Source organism: Cicer arietinum, chromosome 6 (genome assembly GCF_000331145.2).
Source record: "Cicer arietinum cultivar CDC Frontier isolate Library 1 chromosome 6, Cicar.CDCFrontier_v2.0, whole genome shotgun sequence".
NCBI lineage: Eukaryota > Viridiplantae > Streptophyta > Magnoliopsida > Fabales > Fabaceae > Cicer > Cicer arietinum.
This window is the reverse complement of record NC_021165.2, coordinates 61,701,528-61,723,906: the sequence shown is the minus strand read 5'-3', so window position 1 is coordinate 61,723,906 and position 22,379 is coordinate 61,701,528. Positions and strand designations below refer to the sequence as shown.

Genomic DNA, 22,379 nt, shown 5'->3' with positions numbered 1-22,379 from the left:
TTGGTTCTTGTTTCAATATACATATACAATCTCTCTTTCAAGAGATTATTTGTATTTTCGAACGTGCGAATCATATAATATTATTTATTCATTCATGTATTTACGGTCAATAAATACATTGATTGATTAGTAAGATTCATTTTTTAGTAGATTGTGGTAAAATTATTGATTTAAATATTATTTTTGCTACAAAATAAATGGTATTTATCCACCTCATTTGATTTTATAATTTATTCATTTTTTATTAAAAAAGAAAATAATATTAGTAAGACTACTCAATTTTAAAAAGGGAAAATTTAATATCCCACAAATTTTGCTATTATTTAAAGACTGAGATTAACAAAAGTCATTAATATATTTGTTGAAATTTTAAATATAAAAATATACTATATTAAAAATATATAAAACTTGTGAATTTACTTTTAACTTATTTCACAATGCAATTACAAAATGACTTACATAACAAAGTCATGATTTGTTAAAAATAAACACATAACGAGTTCCAACAGATATCTTTATCAAAATAATTTGACTTCTAAAGTGATTAATTCACCTTAAAAAGTAATAAATAAATAATATATCAACCATCGAACAAAATTTGATATAAAGTCCGATTCCCATAAAAACTGACAAATTTTTCCGTGAGGTTTCCTACCGCTTGGTACGAAGGATCCAGAAACAGAATCACACACGTAAGCCAAACATTCACACATCCAACGGTCCACACCTATCTCTCATCACCAAAACGCGGAGCCAGACTCATACTTCTAGATCCTTCTCCTGTGGGACCCTCAACCATCACGAGCCATCATAGCCGTCCATTAAATCTCATTCCAAATCCAACCACTAGAATAAACATTGCTTGGCCCTTACCGTTTCTTCTCTCTCTCAACTTAGTTCGGATCTTGAACTACTGTTGTTGCTTTCTTCTCCTCCTTATTCTTCTACTTCCTCATCTTCTTGATCGCTTCTTCGAATTAGGGTTTCGATCTGTACGAGATTCTACGAAAATGTTTGGAAGACAACCGAAGAAAAGTGACAGTACTAGGTACTATGAAATCCTTGGTGTTTCAAAGAACGCTTCTCAGGATGATTTGAAGAAAGCTTACAAGAAAGCTGCTATCAAGAATCATCCTGATAAGGGTGGTGATCCTGAGAAGGTTAGGGTTCATCATCTTTTTTTTTAATTAATTTTTTTCCATTTATTTTATTCTTTCTTTATATTAATTTGATTAATTTTTTGGTGTATGGATGATTAATTGATTGTTTCATTTCTTAATTTTGTATTATTTGATTTGATTTTTCGTTGTCTAATAGACGAGAAGGTTTTCGTTGTTGATTTAGGGTTAGGTTTTGTCGAATTTTTTTGGGTATATATTGTGGTTGATTTGATTTATGCACTTCTTTTGATAATTCGTGTTGTTGAGAATTTTGATTGAATTGTATATGAGTTTGAATTTCCCTTTTCAGTTTTGTTGATGTTGTTATTGGTAGTGAGATTGTGAAAACAAGTGAGTGTGAGGAATTATGTGTTGTTATTGAATTGAATTAATGATTATTTAATTTTTAAAATTTTGGGATGTAGTTCAAAGAGCTAGCACAAGCTTATGAGGTTTTGAGTGATCCTGAGAAGCGTGAGATATATGATACATATGGCGAGGATGCTCTTAAGGAAGGAATGGGTGGTGGAGGTGGTGGACATGATCCATTTGACATTTTCTCGTCTTTCTTTGGTGGGAATCATTTTGGAGGAGGTTAGTATATGATTATAATAGTGAATGTTTGTTTTGTGTGATTTGGATTAGTCTTCCTTAATCAATTGTTGTATGGCTTGGTTATCTTAAAGGACTTTTGGCTTGTGTGAACAGGTGGTGGTAGCCGAGGACGAAGGCAGAGACGGGGTGAAGACGTGGTTCATCCTCTTAAGGTCTCTTTGGAGGACCTTTACCTTGGGACATCTAAGAAGCTTTCTCTATCGAGAAATGTCTTGTGCTCAAAGTGCAGTGGGTGAGTATCATAAGAGTTTCCGTTTTGATTAGTTTTTAGGGCAAAATTGCTTATTTTTAGCAGAGTTTTTGATTATGTTCTGTTTTAATTTGAAAGTTAAACTCTATGAAGCATGAGTATTTCTAAAATAGTGAAGTACCCGTACTGAGTATTTATCTGAAACCGGTACTCTGTTTTTTTTGTCAGCATTATTTTATTGCGAGTAGAATTGATGATTTTCTTATATATTAATATATTATTATTATGTGAGTTACTTTGTTGTTGTAAGCGAACACAATTTGTGCCTTTTAAACTTTTATTGCGATTCTTTATCATAAATTGAACAGTTTAACTTATTTAAATTATATAAAAAATATTATGTTTTTAATTGACGTACTTGTGCCTTTATTTTTTATTAAATGTCGTATCTCGTACCAGTAGCCGGTACCTGTACCTATGCATCATAGGTTAAAACACAGAATAAGCTAATTCAAAAACATGCTGGGTTTTGTTATCTGTAATTATTGCTCATATCAGAGACTGGATTACTTACATTAGCTGTTATTTGTAATTATTTACAGCAAAGGTTCTAAGTCTGGGGCTTCCATGAAGTGTGCTGGCTGTCAAGGAACTGGTGTGAAGGTTTCTATTAGGCACCTTGGTCCGTCAATGATTCAGCAAATGCAGCATCCTTGCAATGAATGTAAGGGTACTGGTGAAACTATCAATGATAAAGATCGCTGCCCACAGTGCAAGGGAGAGAAGGTTGTACAAGAGAAGAAAGTACTTGAGGTCCATGTGGAGAAGGGAATGCAGAATTCACAGAAGATTACATTCCCTGGTGAAGCTGATGAAGCAGTATGTTCAGAGCTTTAGTTATATTGACATTGAGTTTCACAGATTATAGAATTTAAATTGACTTTTGAGTTGTTTTTGTTTTGCAGCCAGACACAGTTACTGGAGATATTGTATTTGTGCTTCAGCAGAAAGAACATCCCAAGTTCAAAAGAAAGAGTGAAGACCTTTTTGTCGAGCACACTCTGTCCCTTACTGAGGCTTTATGTGGTTTCCAGTTTGCGCTGACTCACTTGGATGGCCGCCAACTCCTTATCAAATCAAACCCTGGGGAAGTTGTCAAGCCTGGTATTTAAATGATTCTCATCTATCATGCCCGTCTCTCAGTTTTGTTGTCTCATTATAATGACAATTTTATGATTAATTACAAAAAATGATAATTTTTTTTTGCTTGTTATACATGCAGATTCATTTAAGGCTATTAACGATGAGGGAATGCCCATGTACCAGAGGCCATTCATGAAGGGCAAGCTTTACATCCACTTTACAGTGGAGTTCCCTGAGACTCTTAGTCTTGACCAGGTGAAGGGTTTGGAAGCTGTTTTGCCAGCTAAACCTTCATCGCAGTTGACAGATATGGAGCTGGACGAGTGTGAGGAAACTACACTTCATGATGTCAATATGGAAGAGGAGACGAGGAGGAAGCAGCATCAGCAACAGCAAGAGGCATATGATGAGGACGATGATATGCCTGGTGGGGCACAGAGGGTACAGTGTGCCCAGCAGTAATGACTTCTGTAGCAGAAGACAGAAGTAGTATCAGAAATGATGATGATTATGATAATGATACTGTTTTTTAACCGTAGTGTGGACCAAAAACGTAAGTAGTGTTTGATCTATGTTTTTGAGAGTGTGAACACTTTACTGCTTTCAATTTATTGTCGATGGGATAACTTCCATTTTGACATCCTAAATGCATGATATAATTTGGTATTTTTAAATCACATGGCCATGTTTGGATTAAGGTTATATTAATAGGCTTACTCTCTGGCATTGTGCATTGTGATTTTGTTTAAAGTTTAGGTTTTTCCAAAATTGCGGTGCTATATATATGATTCTCTGAAGTATGAACTGAATGAATACACACATTTTGTCCTAATAATAAACCGGAAGGATTTCAGTGAAAAAAACAATAAATGAAAATAACTGGTGGAATGTTTATATATGGGAACTAGGAAGACTAGCCCGGTTTGATAGTATAGAAAGATCACATTTTATTCTCTGATGTGTGTAATGAAAGCGAATTTTGCAACTGATGAAGGATTGACTTTGTTTTGGTTGTTCTTAACCCATGGATTCTTCTTGAGAAAGGGGTCCTGTCTGGCTCTCGCGAAAAATATAGGTCGACATTTAAAGCATTTGTGAAAATTTGAAGGCTAAATTATTGATTTGGTCATTAAATTTTTTATTTATTTCATTTTGGTTTTTAAATAATTTTTCTTTACGTTTTAGACATTTAACTTTGATTTCATTAGTTAGATTGATCTTTTCCATCACTTGAACTTTAATCGATAAATCAATTTTGCCTTTTTTTTTTCTTTCTTGATCTTCACATTAGGGTTTTCAATTTTTAATTGTTTTATTCAAAACTAAGGAATCCAGCACATCTTCGTCGTGGTCGTCAATCTTCCTCTTAAAATCATTATCAATATTTCTCTTAAAATCACTGTTGTTGGAGAAATAAAATCCTTTCAACCCCAAAATCCAAATTGATGGTTATTACAAGACTCATTTTTCCTCTTTATCTCTCTTCTCTCTCTATCGATCTTTCAAGGTTTCTCAATTTTTCAATTTAGAGACAAAAACCCTCTATTCAGAATTCAGTCATCTCTTGACTCATTCTACCTGTTTAATTATTTTGGACATATTTTTAAAGTTTGTTGTGTCATTTTAAAGTTTGTTGTGATAATTAAAATACGATGAAGAAGGAGACTTAAACTTGAAAATTGAAATTAGTTTAGTCAAATTTAAATTTCTTAGATCTTAATTTAAAAGACGAATTTGTTAGTACATATTTTAAATTTATTTGATATTTTGAAACATTGAAAATCTTATTCAAATTAAAATTGATTTGCATGATATTAATATGTTGATCTATGGACCATCCATTTTGAGAACTCAAAATCTTAACATATACTGGTCGTTGAAAACAATTTATCGAAATCTAGAATCTTTTATTTCTTAGTCACCGAATCAAGAATTAAGAATCAAAGCATATTCCTAACCAAATAATAATTGAGCAAGTTAGTCCATTTGAACCGATATATTCATGGTTGTGCCAAACCAAACCATGCACTTGTTTGATTTGTTTATTTGTTGCTTCTAATATGTTCTTTGAATTTTTACTTATTTCATTCCAAGTTTTATATAAATAATTAAAGAAAAAGACAAGTCCACTTGTAGTAAATCAGTCTTACATTGATAAACAACAAAAACTATTGATTTTGTTATCTTATTATACGATCATAATTGTTATAATAAAATAATTATATAATCAACTACTTATATTTATTTTTAATATAAAATAATTTATATAATATGATCAAATAATTCAAACAATAAATAAAATAATATTTATACTTCTATATTAATACACACATATAATATACACATACTAATAATGTACATACTGAAAATAAATTAAATATCTTTGTATTATAAATTATATTTTATATTTTGTCTTTGAAGCATTGGTATTTTTTCATATAAGATATTGCTAGGACTTAGAAATAAATGATCAATTAATAAGATATTTAAGAAAAATTTATTAAATGAGTTATAAAAATAAAAAGGAAACATATATTAAATAGATATTTTATGAAATTAGTTTTTAAAAGTTGCTAGAAATTTATATTTTATTACGAAGTGAAATAAACTAGATAATAAAAAGCGCCTAAAAAAGATAATATATAAAAGAAAGAGAACAGAAAAAGTTTAGAACCAAAAAATTTGAATTTTAACCAGTAGTTAATTTTTTTGAGATTTTTCACAAATTATAGAAAAATCTTTCACAAATTATTATTTTAGTCTCTAAAAATATACAATATTATCATTTTAATCTCTAATTCAAAAAATTTAAATTAATAGTCGAATAATCAAAATACTTAAAAAAATATATAATTTATTATCATAAAAATAAAATTTTATTGTTAAAATAGTCTATAAGCATTATAAATTTTTTTACTGAATAAAAGATAACTTCCATTTAAAATCTTATAATAACGTGAATTAGATGATGTTATTATTAATTTAATTGATCTCATAATAGTTTACAGGTGTGATCTGTAAACACATGTTTATTTGGTGAAGGTGCAGGTGTGTCCGTCTATTTTGGGGATATAACTAAGCAAGAAGTGTCATCGTAAAATTACTCCTATCTCACTCGTTCTCCACGCTTCCAATAATCTCTGCTCTGCTTCTTTCTATTCTTTCTCCTATGGAGTTTCATTCTCTTCCCAAACTCTACTTTCTTCTCTCCTTCACCATCCTCTTCCTTTCATCTTTCCTCGTTCAAGCTCAAATTACTTTCAAATACTGCGGTACACTACTTCAATCACTCCCTCTCTCTTTTGACTTTTTAATTTTCATTTAATCTCGATCACTTTCTTTAATTGTCTCTATTTACACGTTCACTTTCTCCTATATGTTTTTCAGATTTCTGTTAGATTTTGCTATTTTTTTATTTTATTTTATTTTAATAATTATTCTTTATTTATTATGTGCTAAAAAAATGTGTGTAGATAAGAAGGCAGACTATGCTGTGAAGGTAACTGGAATTGAAATATTACCAAACCCTGTGGTTAGTGGCGATCCAGCTAACTTTAAGATCTCAGCTACTTCTGGTAATCTCTCTCTTATTTTTTACTTCTTCATATTTATCTAGTTTTTTACATTTTCCAAATTTCCATTTCTTTTTTTGCATAGTAGTATTTTAATCAAACTTAATATAGTCCAATAATGTTGGATGTGAGAGGGTGTACTCAGGAAAAATCGAAGTCCCACATTGAAAATAAATAAGGTTTGATCTTTACAAGCCGGTTTTTGTAAGGATGAGTTAAATTCAATCCAAAAACTTAATATTGAAAACAAGAAAAACCTCAAAGCTGCTGTCCAGATTGCAGTGTAGACTTTTTTTAAACCCTGATTTTGATGTGTTGATTACATGACTGATGACTCCATTGCATTACATTTAATCTGAAGTTGTTCTCAGATATTTACATACATGATTACATTTGAATTGTTTTTAAGTATGTGTAAACATAATGTTTCATCTAAACACCTGTTGTTTGCAAAGCTATGGAGGACATAAACTACTTATTGTTTCTTATGCTTAACTGAATTGTAAATGGAGTTTCTGTTTATACTTGATGCAGGAAAAGCTATTTCTGGTGGAAAGGTGGTAATTTCAGTTTCCTATGTTGGGGTGCCTGTCCATTCTGAAACCATTGATCTTTGTAAGGAAGTATCTTGTCCCGTTGCAAATGGCAATTTCTTGATTTCTCACACCCAAACACTGCCTTCAATTACTCCACCGGTTAGTTCCTTTTTATCAAATGAAACCTTAGCAATGTCTAATGCATCCTAAAAATATCATCCTGTTTAGAGCTGTGACACTTAAACTCATTCTGGCATAAAGAACTTTATATCACTCTGATTTTGGTGCCAAATTTTTAAATTATTTTCCATTTGTGAATTGCACTTCAATCAAGAGTAATTAAATTAAGGTTAAGGTTACTTCAATCAAGAGTAATCAAATTAATATTTTTATAATGTCAAATGTCATGTGGTGTGCATTTCAATACATTATAACATGTAATTCTTCCACACAAATGAGTATTGCTATTTGAAAAGTAGGTTTATTGTAGAAGGAGATTGAAACTTACCTTGCCTTCACATAATGACAACTGATTTTCCTTCATACAAATAAAAAATGCACCGATCTCTCTCTCTCTATGACATCTATATTCATTATATTTACTTGGAGTCCTTTTGAACAATAACATCTTCTCCCCCCTCTACCTTGGACCCCTTACATTACATCATGGTGGTTAAGGTGTGGTACTATGGTGTACTCTGAAGAGGTTGTGGTTTCTCACTTCTCCACCTCCCTTGCATTATTTTAAGCCATTTTTCGTTTGTGATTTACTTCATATTTTTTCTTCATTGGGGGAGACAGACGACGAATAAAATGGAGAAATGTTTAAAGTATAATTTGTGATCCCCAAGGGCTCATCAATCTTAAGTATAAACTCTGCATACAACTTTATTTCAACCAATGTTCTGTCGAGAATGTTGGGCAGTGAAATCCCGACAAGAGCTATAAATTAAGTATGATGACAATGTTTAGGCAGTTGGACATTCGAAAAAGATATAGAAGAAATATATTGATGAAAAAGTTGAAGTAGCACCTATGATAAGATTATGGAGACTCTTGTAAGGTGATTTGGACTATGAGCTGCGAGCAGAACACTAATAGAAGCTTTCCAAGGAAAGTCAATCAAGTGGAAGATAGTTCAGAAAATTGTAGAGGAAGACCTAATATAACTTGAAGAAACCATTAACAAAGACCTTTGCTCTAAATGGTTTTGTTGGAAGTTTGGATTTGACTCATGTTTTATAGTCTAATGGCATTGATTGATTCATGTAGCTCTAGCTCCACGAATCCATCTAGTGGGATACATATACACAAATGATTACACCTGAATTGCTTTATCATGTTATGGGTATTCATGCTTCCATCTTAAGTTCCTTCTAAGGTTCTAAATCCTTTCTTTAAATTTATGGAGTTTTATGAATCTCGTCTAGAAGTACAATCATTTGTCCCTAACCATTGGCAATTGGTTAATCGACTGTCATGACTGATTAAACGTCATTTGAACTCTAAATCTCTGATAAGTAGGAAAAATACTTCAGTACAGGCTTCACCTACACACCTGGGAATTATTATCTTTTTAAATGCATCCATATGAGTAAGTTTCTGTGTGTTTCTTATGAGGTCACACCTTCTATTTATAATGATGTTGTAATAGTTATGTTCAATGTTTAGGAAGTTGTGTTGACAAGGACTACTAACAATTAGTTTAAGATGTTGCACTCTCCTTCAAGCTAAAGCTTACTATGCTTTAAGCTTATTACATGAAAATATTTATCACAAAAACTGAAACTAAGTTTGACAACTGTTGGACTTGTTTGAGAAAAGAAGGCACTATTAATGATTCATGTGTGGGTAAAGAGTCACCACCGGGTTGATCACCGTTTAGAATAAAAGGATTGTCTCGACAAATGGTACCTTGTCCTTGAAACCAAGTTCCCACAGCAGCAGCAGCCCAATCTGTGTAGTTGGCAAAACTGACCAATTTTTTGCAAGATGTGAGCGGATGAGTAGTGAAACTGAAAGCGCAAGAAAAAGAAGCAACACATACAGTGCCGGACATGACAATCTACGAAGGGAAGATGAAAGGTTGCGGAAAAATTACCAAAAGATAGTAAACACTTCGGAATGTGGAAGAGGAGCTCATGATGTGGTCAGCGCTCGAAAACAGTAGTCGGAGAGAACTGCATGCGTGGGTTTTGTGGTGGCGCGTGGGGCCCACATGCAGAGAAGGTGGAGGCGTGTGTGGTGGCTGTTGGCGACAGGAAAAGCACTGTCGTGTTCGGCGGTCTGTGGTAGTTTTAGGCCGTGGGTCGCATTGGAAAAGGTGTAGGCAGTGGGTCGCACTGGAAAAGGTGCAGCTGGTGTTCGCACAACATTAACGGTGTAACTATGGAAAAAAAGCTGGTTATGGCACAGCTGGAAAAATGCAGAGAAGACAGCTGAAGAGTCGCCAGTGTTGATGATGATGGACGACTGTTTGTGGCAAAAAATTAAAAGATTGAAAGGTTGTACTGCCGGCTGGAAATATGGCTGCTGGCAACGATAGTGAAACACAAAGACAAGTCACATAATCAAAAGTTGCTCTGATACTATGAACAATATGAGTAAGTTTGTGTGTTTCTTGTGAGGTCACACTTTCTATTTATAATGATGTTGCAATAATTACATTCAATGTCTAGGAAGTTGGGTTGACTAGGACTACTAACAATTAGTTTAATATGTTGCACAATCAAAGTATAATAAAAACATACACTGAATTTTAACAGGTAGAAAGTAATAGAATGGACTAAAGGTACTAGGAATAGGATTGAGAGGCAAATTTGTGGATTGATGGATGGATATGATAGAATATAGATGAGGGTTTCGGCAAAAGAAGCTAGAAGGAGGTGGGAGATGGAACAGTTACACTTGAGCAAAATGTTGTGGCTTCAACACAACAATACCTATCGCTTAAGAGACTGTGGAATGAAGTGTACAATCGCATGGTGTGGCACACTATATATGTTCTGTCAAGATCTGAACTGTATCTATATGTTCCATTAAGAAGAACGGCACTCTCAAGGCACTCTCAATGCCGTCCTTCTGTTCTGACTTGTGAGTGTACCTACTCGAGTAGTGGCTGAATCTGGATACTTACTGCTTGGTGTGAATCACCGAGGATGCATTGGTCCTGGGTTCAATCCCTGTTGCTAACAAACTCCCTCCCCTTTACTAATTATTAACTAATAACATTTGTCTATAAAAAAAACCAAGGATCCATAGGTGCACAAAGCAGTGCCCCTGAACTTTAGTTCAGAGTACTGGATTGGATTTTAACTGAGACACATGGTTAGTTGTCATTGTTGGAATTGTGTGCATTTGATATAACTTAGAATTTTAATGGAAGAAAAATGTATATTATTTCTTAAAATTCAGAGTAGTGTCTCTTACAATGATATGTAGAAAGAAAAACTAAACTAGCGCAAAATTGTTCTTAACCAGAGAAAGAATTCCCCTAATTATTTATTGGAATATTTTCTGATTACTTTTCCCTCTTCCTATTCCCTCGTTCTTATAACATAGAATAAGTGACATTATTAAGTAGCTTTTATTCCTTTCATGCATCCTTCTTGAAACTGAATGTCTTTCCCACTTCCTCTTCCCTCATTGCTTTAATGGAATATCAGTAGAATAATAGACATTATTAATTAGATTTTATTCCCTCCATCCATCATTCTAGAAACTAAATGTGTGTGACTTGGGTGAGTGGGGTCCACTCTTTGGGCCCTCATTACTCTTAATTTGCAGTGTTCTATCAGCATTTTTGGAAATTTAACAATTGTGCACAGATTGTGTTCCCTTGCTGATGGAGAATGTCCCCATGTTTGTTCATTTTTTCTTTATGGTTTGAAGCTCGATGAATTTAAGGTTATGCACATGGATTAAGTAGCAAACACTGATTACCAAATATACAGTAGACTTGCCAGATAATCTGCCATATTTTCTTTCAACCTTTTTTGTGTTTTAATCATCTTTGACTTAGATATTATTGGGAAAAACTAAAGTTCCATGTAAAATAGAGATAAAACCTATAATAAGTTTATAAAGAGAGCCACCCCTCACCTTACAAGTTAGTTTTGTAAACATGAATTAGATCTAATATAAAATCTGTTATGTTATCTGAGCTTATAAATCGGGTTACCTGCCATTTATATCTAAGCACCTAACCCAATAGGATTGGGTGTGGAAGTCTATTGAAAAAATTTGAATTCCACTTAGAATAAAGATAAGATCTAGAATAAATTTATAAAGAGAAACACACCTTCGGCTTACATGCTTACATATTTTGTATATTTTGTTCCAATATAAAAATGTGATAGGTATTTTATTGAGGGAAACCTTTTCTGTTTTGTTTTAACATTAAAAAATTGATGTTCGTTTATGCAGGGACCTTATTCTCTGAAGATGACATTGAAGAATGACAACGGCGAGCTGTTAACTTGCATCAAGTTTAATTTCAAAATTGTTTTCGGTTCTTTTTTGTCTGACATGTGAAGTGTCCTCTGCATCATTGATCATGGTTACTTTGCTTTGTTGCTCCTGTTATTGTTTTTTTTTACTGAAACGTGTATTGTATATTACCTTTGAAGAGTCATATCATGACTGCAGACAATGTTGTTAAATGTACCAACTTAAAATTTTAATGTACAATAAAATATTATGTTTAATTTATCACTTAAAATATAAAAAATTCTGGCTTTCTAATTTTTTGATCAAATTTCATCACTGTACGGATTTAACTTTTAAATTAAATACACTTTATTTAAAAAGTCTAAATTTTCATAATTAAATATCAGAGATTTATTTTAATAATATAAAAACAAATAGATAAACCACTATTTTGAAAATGCATAGCGTTGCCAATAAAAACTTAAAATAGTCTTCGACTTATCAAAACATCGTATCCCTCTTCCATTGTAACACGTGTAGCTGACTAAGCAAGAACCAAAATGATACTAACATCATTTTATTTTATCTAAAAAAACTACAAAAATATGAAACATTTCTTCATCTTATCACTTATTTATTTTCTTTTCCAATTTTTTATCTCTAAATCTAACATTTTTTCTTTCCCAATTTCTTCTTCATCTTCAGTTTGCGTATGACTTACGTAGATTGAGTTCACGTACGTGAATTGTTTATGTGAACTTAGTTTGTGTAAGTGAACAGAGATTGCTTCACAATATATTTAAATGTAGAAATGGTGCGCACTATGTTTATTGATATAGTAGACCGAGTTATAATTAATGATACTGCTAATGATAAGGGTACCGCTAATGATGAGGGTCGTCGTGTTAGACCAACCGCTTCTGCACGGGCTCAACGTCCTGAGGAGCAACAAGAAGTGGAACGAGAGAGGAAGGCACAACATGAACAACAACGATTACAACAACAACAAATATAACAAGAGTAACATTTCTAACATGAAGAACAAACACAACAGGATGATCAAACACAATATGAGACGCAACCAGAGTACATAGATGAACCTCCACAATCTGATGGATATCTTGGTGGTTCTGTCGACAAGTATGTCCTTAGGACATTTGGTGATGATGTGGCCACTCGATTTTGGGATCGAGTGGTAACTTTCTCGATCATATTAAATTTTTAATAGTTGTTGTCATAATGTGTTTTATCTTACATTTTTTCCATTCTTTTATTTCAAGATCGTAGGGAGCTAAGGGTATTTATCAATACCTACATACTTCATGCGATTATACTCAGCCGCAATGTGATGTATTGCATTTTTAGACACAACACCATGCAAAGAGGCGTACAATATGTTATTATGTTGATGAATCTTTTGAATGTTGCTATTTTCAAATCATGCTATTATCTCATTGTGTTTAATACAATCATGCTAGAAATTATTTCTCAAACACTACATATATCACCCATAATGTCTTGTAATATCCTTTTCAAACTCCAATGCGCCGACTCAACCTTATGTTGTCGTGTTTCTAAAGTGCATAACTCTATTTGTCCAAGCCTCAACAAATTATTTTTTGTGAGAAATTAACCACTACTCGTGTACATAATCATAAAAAATAGAACTTTTACTACAAATTCCTTTAAACATAGTCAACTTCATGTAATATTGAGCCTCATCATGCCTCCATTATGTGCACCTGCTTCTTTTTTAGAAACACAATTATCTTACACTTGGCTTTGACATTCTTGCATATATGAAACAAACACAACTAATTAACTGCTTTTGGAAAAACATTGAAACGCGATCATCAAAGCAAAGTCTCTATCAATAACGATGACTTGAACTTCACCACATGTGATATGCTCTTTCAACATTTGTAGTGCCCACATGAAGTTATCAACACTTCAGATTGTAGATATGCAAATTCTATGGAAAATGTCATTTCAATAGAAACAACACCAATAATATCAAGTAATGACATTCGATACCTGCAAGTCTTGTATGTGTTGTCCATAATCAATATACCACTCAACACATTTGAACCTTTTACCTTCCTATATCGATACATGTATATGTCGTGTTCCATCAACGTCATTAGATGTTGCATTTTTGTTCTATTACCTTTAAGTGATGAATGATATGCATGACATGCATTGTAAACTTGTTTGATTGTCGTTAAACTTTCAACATTATGATCCTTTAATGTCATCCATCTGTTTCTTGGTTTGATCATATTCTTCGTCATATTACCAAGTACGTCTTTCTCTTCATGAGACAGTCGACCTAAGATAGAGTGACAAGTCAGTTTTTTGGTCAATTCGTGGTTATGGAGACCACATGTTACATACATATACTATCCCTCACCAACACTTGATGGTATTCCTCTCAATCTAGATGGACATTCACATTTTAGTTCAGGTACTTCTCATAGGTTTAAGATTCTCCCAAGGTCTATACTTTCCGCTTCTTTCACAACCAATAATTAATTTTATCTTTGTTTTTGGTCGTGCTGTCGCAGTTTCATATCTAAAAATGACAACAACAATTCTATTTTACCTTCCAACATCTCTAGCCCATTTCAATAAATCACCTCGTGTATCAAACATCATGTCAGTGGTAAACACACCAGTCAAATCCATCATAACAGGTTCAACACCGTCATTTATAGCATCGCCAATTTTGGGTTCAACACCACCATTCAATGCATCAAAATCAGCTTCCAAACCATCATTCATTTCGTCAAAATCATATTCCAAACCATCATGTATTTCGTCAAAATCAGGGTCCAAACCATCATACATTTTGTTACTGTTGTCTCCCTCTTTGTCCATGATAGCGTTTCAGCAAGTGTACTAAATCGTTGCAAGTAATAATTAAAATGGTAATACCAAGTGTCGAACTCAAAGATTGCGTTTTACTATCGAATTATATTTAATTACAAAAATTGAAATAATATTTAAAATTAACAACATTAATAAAATTGATCCTTTATAATAAAAAAAATGTCAAGGATGAGTTTCACTTCAAATCCAACCTTGGTGTCTAATTTGATCCTAATTACTGAATCCCTTTATTGAATTATTACCGAATTTTCTTTATTATTTTTGCCCTAATGTCTTAGTGACATAATCTTTAATTCCAAAGTAACCCCCTCTTTAGTGGATTTAAGATTATAATTAAGTCTTACCGTACATGAATTCTCTTGTTAAACTATTGTCTTTGCAACTAATTTAATTAGTTTCATGACCTGCATCTATTCTTATACTACAAATTCATGAATTTCTCATCTCAAGCATTCGTAAAGTCCACTCCCATTTCAAAATATGAATCGCATAACATTTTAATGTTGATCAAGCAATAAAAAGCATTAAGCACAAAGATGAGAAAAATAATTCAATAAACTCATTCATATAATTAGAAATCAAATCAGAAAAATAAGGGTTTCATCTTGTTACACTCATCCCTAACAAATATGGTTTAGTTACTCATGACAAAGATAGAAAAAATAGAGATTAGAGAATAATTACAAGAAAGAATCATGAATGATTCTTGATAAAACTGCTCAAATGGTGTTAGAAACGGTCGTCTTTGAGTTTCTCTGATAGGGCACAAGTCTCCCAACTTCCCAATAGTCAAAAAGATCCATAAAAAGTATTAAAAAAAACACATTTTTAAACATTCAGCCACGTGCTACGCGCCCCAGACGCAAATATTGTGCTTCAGGCACGTCTCGGCAGATTCAGAACGGTGGAATTGCGCCACAGACGCAGCTGTTGCGCTTTAGGCGCACAACTTCTTATGTTTGACGATTCCTGCTTTTTTCTCCTTTTTTGAAAAAGATAAATAAGACTCAAATCAATGAAAAATACGCATATGATGAAGAGTCATCACAACCCCAAACTTAATCTATTGCTTGTCCCTAAGCAACAATTAATTTCAAATTTGATACACTTAAAAGCAAACTTAAACTCAATTTCTCAAATCAAATCAAACTCAATTCTCAAAGTTCCAACTACTACAAAACATTCATCATGCTCTAGGGTTGCTTACAAAAAACAACACAATTTGTACACTTTAGCATTCATTCATCAAATTCAACTCTCTCTTCACACGATCTCACCAAAATTTCTCTTAAGTGTTTAGAAAATGTTATGAATTTATCACTCAAATCCTAGAATATGCATCGCACCAACATAGGCTTGAAAATTTTTTAGTTAGCAATCACAATGCAACAAATACATACACTTTTGGATGACTTTCGGGTTGTAATGGAGCTTAGGTAAATGTATAACATTTTGGAATAGTAGGCTTTACTACTTGGAGTTAGACATATATTTTCAAATTATTCTCCCTCATTCATTCTTTTTTTTTTTCTCCACATTTTATGGTGGACATTCTCAACCATTGACAAAATACTAAGATGTTATTTATCAATGTACTAAAACTATATATATATTTTTTTTCTTTTTGTGATAATCACCACCTCAACCTTAAAAGGTTGTTACCCCATGAGCAACCCCAAACTTAAAATTTTATCAAGACAATAAATTTTTTTTTTCTACCTAACTCTAAGTAAGGTGATTTAATTAAAGTCAAGTCTTTGGCTTGTAATGTGGCTAGTAACCGAAATAAAAGGGCAAGACTCAAAGGGGCTAGGAAAGGATAAAACTTTCATAGGGTAGTTAGAAAGGCTCAAATGACCAAAAAAAATTGTCTCAGTGTATGCATAAGTTACAAGTGATGCTAGTCAGAATTAGTGCAAGTTATGAAGGGATAACACATGTTTGGTTAATCACACAACAAAGAATTAAAGTGTTTAGGCCCAAAAGCTCACATCTAGGATAATAAGAGAAAGTGTGAACTATCAAAATAATGTCAAATATTCCACTACAAAATTTATTTATTTATGTTTTTATTAATGGCAAGTGAGACTTCGACAACCAAGGAGTAATCAACAATGCATGTATAAGTGAAACTCATCAAATTGAGCAATGATATGAGCAAAGAAATAGAGTTTAAATTTCAAAATCTGAAACAAATAGTTTAAGATTAGTTTCAAGTTGTTAACAATTTTCCATCATAGTGCACGTTTACACACAATTGAAAAGAAACAAATTTAAATAACAAAAATAAGATTGCAAAAATACAAGTTACCTCTACCTATGGGTTGCCTCCAATGAAGCGCTTCTTTAAAGTCATTAGCTTGACGCCTCAACTATTGTCAAGGTGGCATATATGACAGGAAGAATACATCATGTTTCTTCTTATTTTTGTTTGGTAGAAATTCCAAGAACTTGAGAAATAAATTATGTTGCTTTCATGTCCTTTTCAATTGGACATTGATGAACAAGACAAAGATTGAAACTCGAACTTCATTAATCTTTTTTTTTTCCTCGTTCGTGTTCTCCTCTTGCTTATCTTCTTCTACCACATCAATGAAGTCATCTTCAATCTTCAACTTTTCCTCCATCTTCTCAAACTTAACCACTTGCTCAAATAACCTCTCACATTGACTTTCGAATCTTTCAATAGAAACCATGTTATTCTTCATGAATTCAACCAAAACGTCCTTGATGTGAATGTATGTCTCATCTGATTCTTTGGATAGAATTTTAGGAGGTATAATTTGTTCCCAATTGGTCTTTTTAATATAACACTCGTCGTCATCTGGTTCTATGACGAATAGATCTTCATATTCTAGTGGTGGTACATAGTAATCAGGACAAGTTCCATTCCTAAGTATTCCTCCGCAAAAGTCATACCTAAGAGGCCCAATCCAAGGGTTATATTTTAAAAATGTAAATCTCAAGATTTATCCCTCAATTATGCGATATATACAATATATAAGACAAGTATCACACTCTTCTTATAATTTTAGTAGAATATCATCATTACAATCTTTCATGCTCTACAGCGAATAGTTATCTCAAACAAAGAAGAGACAAACCACTAGCACACGACATTAGTAAGCTCAACAAATAAAAATAGAAAATAAAAGAAAAACAGTTTTTTTTTTTTTTTTCAAAATAAAAAATAAAAGGCTTACTTGCACTTTTGGTTCCCCTATTTTAGGTGAATCGCGAAAGTAGTCCCCCCGTTTTGTTTGTCCCCAGTTTTGGTCCCCCAAACAGAATTTGAGTATAAATCATTATGAGTTGTCATTTTTTTAATGACGTGTCAAATAAATGGTGACGTGTCAGACGTATATGTGGATTAAAAGTCATTATTATATTATTCCAAATTAAAAAATACAATTTATATTTTTAAAAACTATTATTATATTATTTCAGAATTTAAAAAATAGCCAAAATTAAAAAAAAACATCAAAATCGAAGTAGTTCGTGAACCTTAAACAGAAGAATGAGGATGAGGAAAGTGAAGGCGATGAATAAACCAAAAATGACTGTGTAAGAAGAAGAAGAAGACGGTTTTCTATATGGAAGGCAAGAGTATTGGAGTTTCGCCATTGATGAGTTCAGATCCACGAGATCTGAAAATTCAACGAACAGAGTTGCAGTTGAATTCAAAAGGTTGTGTTTGTTTAGTGTAAAATAATAATTATAAGGATGAAGAACCCAGATGAAAAGGATGAAGAACATGAAGAAGAAAAATGAAGGTGAAGAAGAGGATGAAGAAGAAGAGGGTTGAGTTTTTATTTTTGTATTGGGGCTGATTTTGATTTTGATTTTAGGGTTCACGAACTACTTTGATTTTGATGCGTTGCTGATTTTTGTTTTTGATTTTGGCTATTTTTTTAATTTTTGGAACAATATAGTAATAGTTTTTAAAAATATAAATTGTATTTTTTAATTTGAAATAATATAATAATGACTTTTAATCCACATAGACGTCTGTCACCTCATCAAAAAAATGACAACTCATCATGATTTGGACTCAAATTCTGTTTAGGGGACCAAAACTGAGGACAAACAAAATGGGGGGACTACTTTCGCGATTCACCTAAAATAGGAGGACCAAAAGTGCAATTAAGCCAAAATAAAATAAAAACACAAATTTTATTGCAGAGCAAAAAATTTCAATTAAGTAGCTAAATTATAACTCAATAGTTAGATGGCAATCCCCGACAACGGCCAAAAACTTGATAGTGTTTCAGCAAGTGTACTAAATCATTGCAAGTAATAATAAAACGGTAATATCGAGTGTCGAACTCAATGATTGTGTTTTACTATTGAATTATATTTAATTATTAAAATTGAGCAAAAATTTCCCAAGTTGATAGAAATAATATTTAAAATTAACAACAATAATAAAATTGATCTTTTATAGCAAAAAAAAGGTCAGAAATGAGTTTCACTTTGAATCCAACCTTGATGTCTAATTTGATCATAATTACTGAATTCCTTTATTGAATTATTATCAAATTCTCTTTATTATTTTTGAATTATTATTTTTGCGGATTCGGGCCCAAAAACACCAACCGGCCCAATCCGCGGTTGACCATTACAAGCCCATTTTCGATCAATATAAAAATCGGGTATCTGGGTTGCGGGTTAAATGGATTGCGGGTTAATCGGGTGGTTACATCCGGGTTGAATCATTGTGTGGGCCATTCAAATTTTTTTGGGCCATTCAATTTTTTTTAGCCATTCAATTTTTTTTTGACCAAATAACATATTTATCAAAATAACTATTTTTTTTTTATTTCTTAGCAAAGTAGTAGTTTATTATCCAATATAAGACCACTTTTGAGCCATTTAAAGATAAAATTTGTACTCATAATTTTTTAAATTGGGCTACTAACTTTCAAATAACATACAATTATATTCCTATAATGCAACAACTTACAACTACAACAACTCAGTTTACAACTACATTCACATAACATACAAATACAACAGCTTACAACTAAAAGTTTTCCACAATCCTTGTTTTTCAAATCCAACATATTACAGTTAAAAGTTTAACGCAATCATTGTTTTTCAAGTCCAACATATTATAACAGCTTAATTTTTCATCAACTCAAGTACATTCACATAATATTAATATTAATACAATCACATATCAACTTAGTTTTTCACAGCAACAAATTATAACAGCTTAGTTTTTCAACAACAGATTATCACAACCTAGTTTTTCAACAACAAATTATCGCCTAGTTTTTCAACAACAGATTATCACAACCTAGTTTTTCAACAACAGATTGTCACAACCTAGTTATTCAACAATAGATTATAACAGCTTAGTTTTTCAACTACATTCACATAACACTAAAGTCTAATATTAATACACACTTCTTGGAAAATATTGATAGTTTTAATTGACTCTATGACAATACAATTATCAATATATATTTCCAATTTATTCCCATTGTCAACCTAAAAAATTAGAGCAAAAATTAGTATCAAATAACCAATGTAAAAATATGTTGTTGATGTGTACCATAGAAAAAATAATTCAATACCTGTTTGCAATCAAGATAAAAAAATTCCAGACTTGATAATGCCAAACTAAGAAATTCCAGACTTGATAGCAGCCTAGTTTGAATAAAAAATAATGCAATCAATATTATTAGATCATTCATTTTGAATCAACAATAAGATCAAACTAAGAAATCCGGTTGACATACCAATATATGTTGTTCACAATAATATAAATTGTTGCTACTAACTTAGCTAATGTTAAATAAAGATTTAACACCAAGCAATCTGCAAGAACTCCTGCAACCTACAGAATCAATATTCATACTCAGTACTTTAATTTTATTAAAAATAAAATTCTAATAGTTCACAATGGACTAAAGATAAAAGGTAACATACATATGATAAAACACTTGTTTTTCTATGACTTGCAGCAAAATCAGTCTCAGAATCTAATGCACCAGCTGTTGGAAAATAAAAGGGTAATTATATAAGAATAACAAATTAATCTTATGTTCTTGCTTATCACAGAAATGCTAATATATGCTAACATATATCTATAACATGCAATTTAGATTGCTAACAGAGTAACAGTTGTGTTGTAGCTACTTACAATTTTGGTTACTAACAATTTTTGGCAATTAAAATTACGATAAGATATAACAATAATAACTTACCAGGCATAACAACAATTTATACAAATCCCAAAAACCTTGTGTTGATATTGTCATAGAGCCAAGTCAGTATTTGCCTTAAGATTGTGTGACTTCAAAAAATTCAAAAAAGTCTAAATCTGAAAAGTTTGGCAGAATTAGTTAGTACTAACACAATATTGACAAAATCATTTCAAATTAGTAACAATAAAAAGGAATATTACATACAATAATTTTATTCAACCACAACTAGGTGGCTGTGATGATGATCCACCTGCAGTATTTGCCTTTCCAACTGACATTCCTTGAAACTCTGAAATAATTAACAAAATAATAAACATTAAACTATATTATGAACATATAAATATATTAGAAAGTTCAAACAGTTAAAAGATACATAAATAATTTTACCTTTAATAATTTCTTCATAAATATCAACATCTTCACTAAGATTTAAGTCTTTGAAACAAGTGAGTGAAGGTTTTAGCCAATTCTGAGTGCAAATTAATGCTTCAGCCATTTCTGGCTTTAAAGAGCTTCTAAAGGTTTCAATTACTCTCCCACTAGTACTAAAAGCACTTTCAGAAGCAACTGTAGACACCGGTATAGCCAAAATATATTTGGCTATAAGAGATAAGATTGGGTGCTGAGTTGCGTTACATTTCCACCAAGCAAGAATATCAAATTTTTCACTCATCTTCACACACTTACTAGAATAATATCCCTCAAGCTCATTTTGTTGGTCAATTGAGTCTTTCTCTTTCAAATGGTCTTCAAAAGCTTGTGCTCTGGCCATTTGTGAATTATGGGCAGCAACAATAGAGGTTTCATCATGGGAAGCACTGTCAACAGCCATGGGAGTTAGTTGTGGTAAATTATTTTTTTTGTCATGGACTTTTTTTATACCATTTGTACATTTTAGTTAGATCTTCTTTAATTAATGTGATTAATTCAATAGCCACCTCTGATTTAGTTGCATACATATCTTGAAAGCACCACTCAACATATTTCAACTTTTACCGTGGATCAAAAATTACCCCAAAATATAGCAACTTAATAATGTTGCAATATTACCCCAATACTTATCATATTTTGCTAACATATCCTCAACCACACTTGCAAAAATGGTGTTCAAATTCAAAGAGGCATTTTGCAGCTCACAATAGATTGTAGACAATTGGTGAAAAGCTGCATGTATACTCTCATGCTGTGAGGAGGAAAACACTCTAGTTGCCTCATAAAATAACTTCAAAAAAGTTGCAAACGCCCTAGCTATATCCCAATCATAACTAGTTGGGGGACCAGCTTCTCCAAAGAAATCCTTATAACTTGACTCCTTAACCTCAAGCTTCCCAAAAGCTACTTGAAACTTCTCTGCAGCCTCAAGGATCAAGTAGGTTGAATTCCAACGAGTTGAAACATCAAGAGATAGAAATTTATTACAAGATATTCCAGCTAACTGAACACATTCCCTAAACTTGGCAGCCCTATGAGGTGAAGATTTTACAAATCTAACAGCATTTCTAATGCTAGAGATTGCCAAATTTTTTTCTTTCAAGCCATCAATTACAACTAAATTCAGAATATGAGCAGCACACCTCATGTGGAAGTGTTCCCCATCCCCCATCAAACCATCCATATTATTTATCTTTTTTTTC

At 32.2% G+C, this 22,379-nt stretch overlaps 2 protein-coding genes across 2 annotated transcripts; both read left to right on the top strand.

Moving 5' to 3' along the window:
- The first annotated feature begins 844 nt into the window (after nucleotides 1–844).
- On the top strand, nucleotides 845–3,810 carry LOC101511256 (dnaJ protein homolog ANJ1). The gene is made up of 6 exons (XM_004506184.2): nucleotides 845–1,160; nucleotides 1,586–1,754; nucleotides 1,869–2,007; nucleotides 2,568–2,844; nucleotides 2,931–3,129; nucleotides 3,248–3,810. Exons 1-6 carry the CDS (start codon nucleotides 1,011–1,013, stop codon nucleotides 3,568–3,570), a joined length of 1,257 nt encoding a protein of 418 aa, XP_004506241.1. The 5' UTR covers nucleotides 845–1,010; the 3' UTR covers nucleotides 3,571–3,810.
- Nucleotides 3,811–6,155: 2,345 nt separating this feature from the next.
- LOC101511577 (uncharacterized) lies at nucleotides 6,156–11,922 on the top strand. The gene is made up of 4 exons (XM_004506185.3): nucleotides 6,156–6,380; nucleotides 6,582–6,683; nucleotides 7,215–7,375; nucleotides 11,642–11,922. Exons 1-4 carry the CDS (start codon nucleotides 6,278–6,280, stop codon nucleotides 11,747–11,749), a joined length of 474 nt encoding a protein of 157 aa, XP_004506242.1. The 5' UTR covers nucleotides 6,156–6,277; the 3' UTR covers nucleotides 11,750–11,922.
- The last annotated feature ends 10,457 nt before the right edge of the window (nucleotides 11,923–22,379 follow it).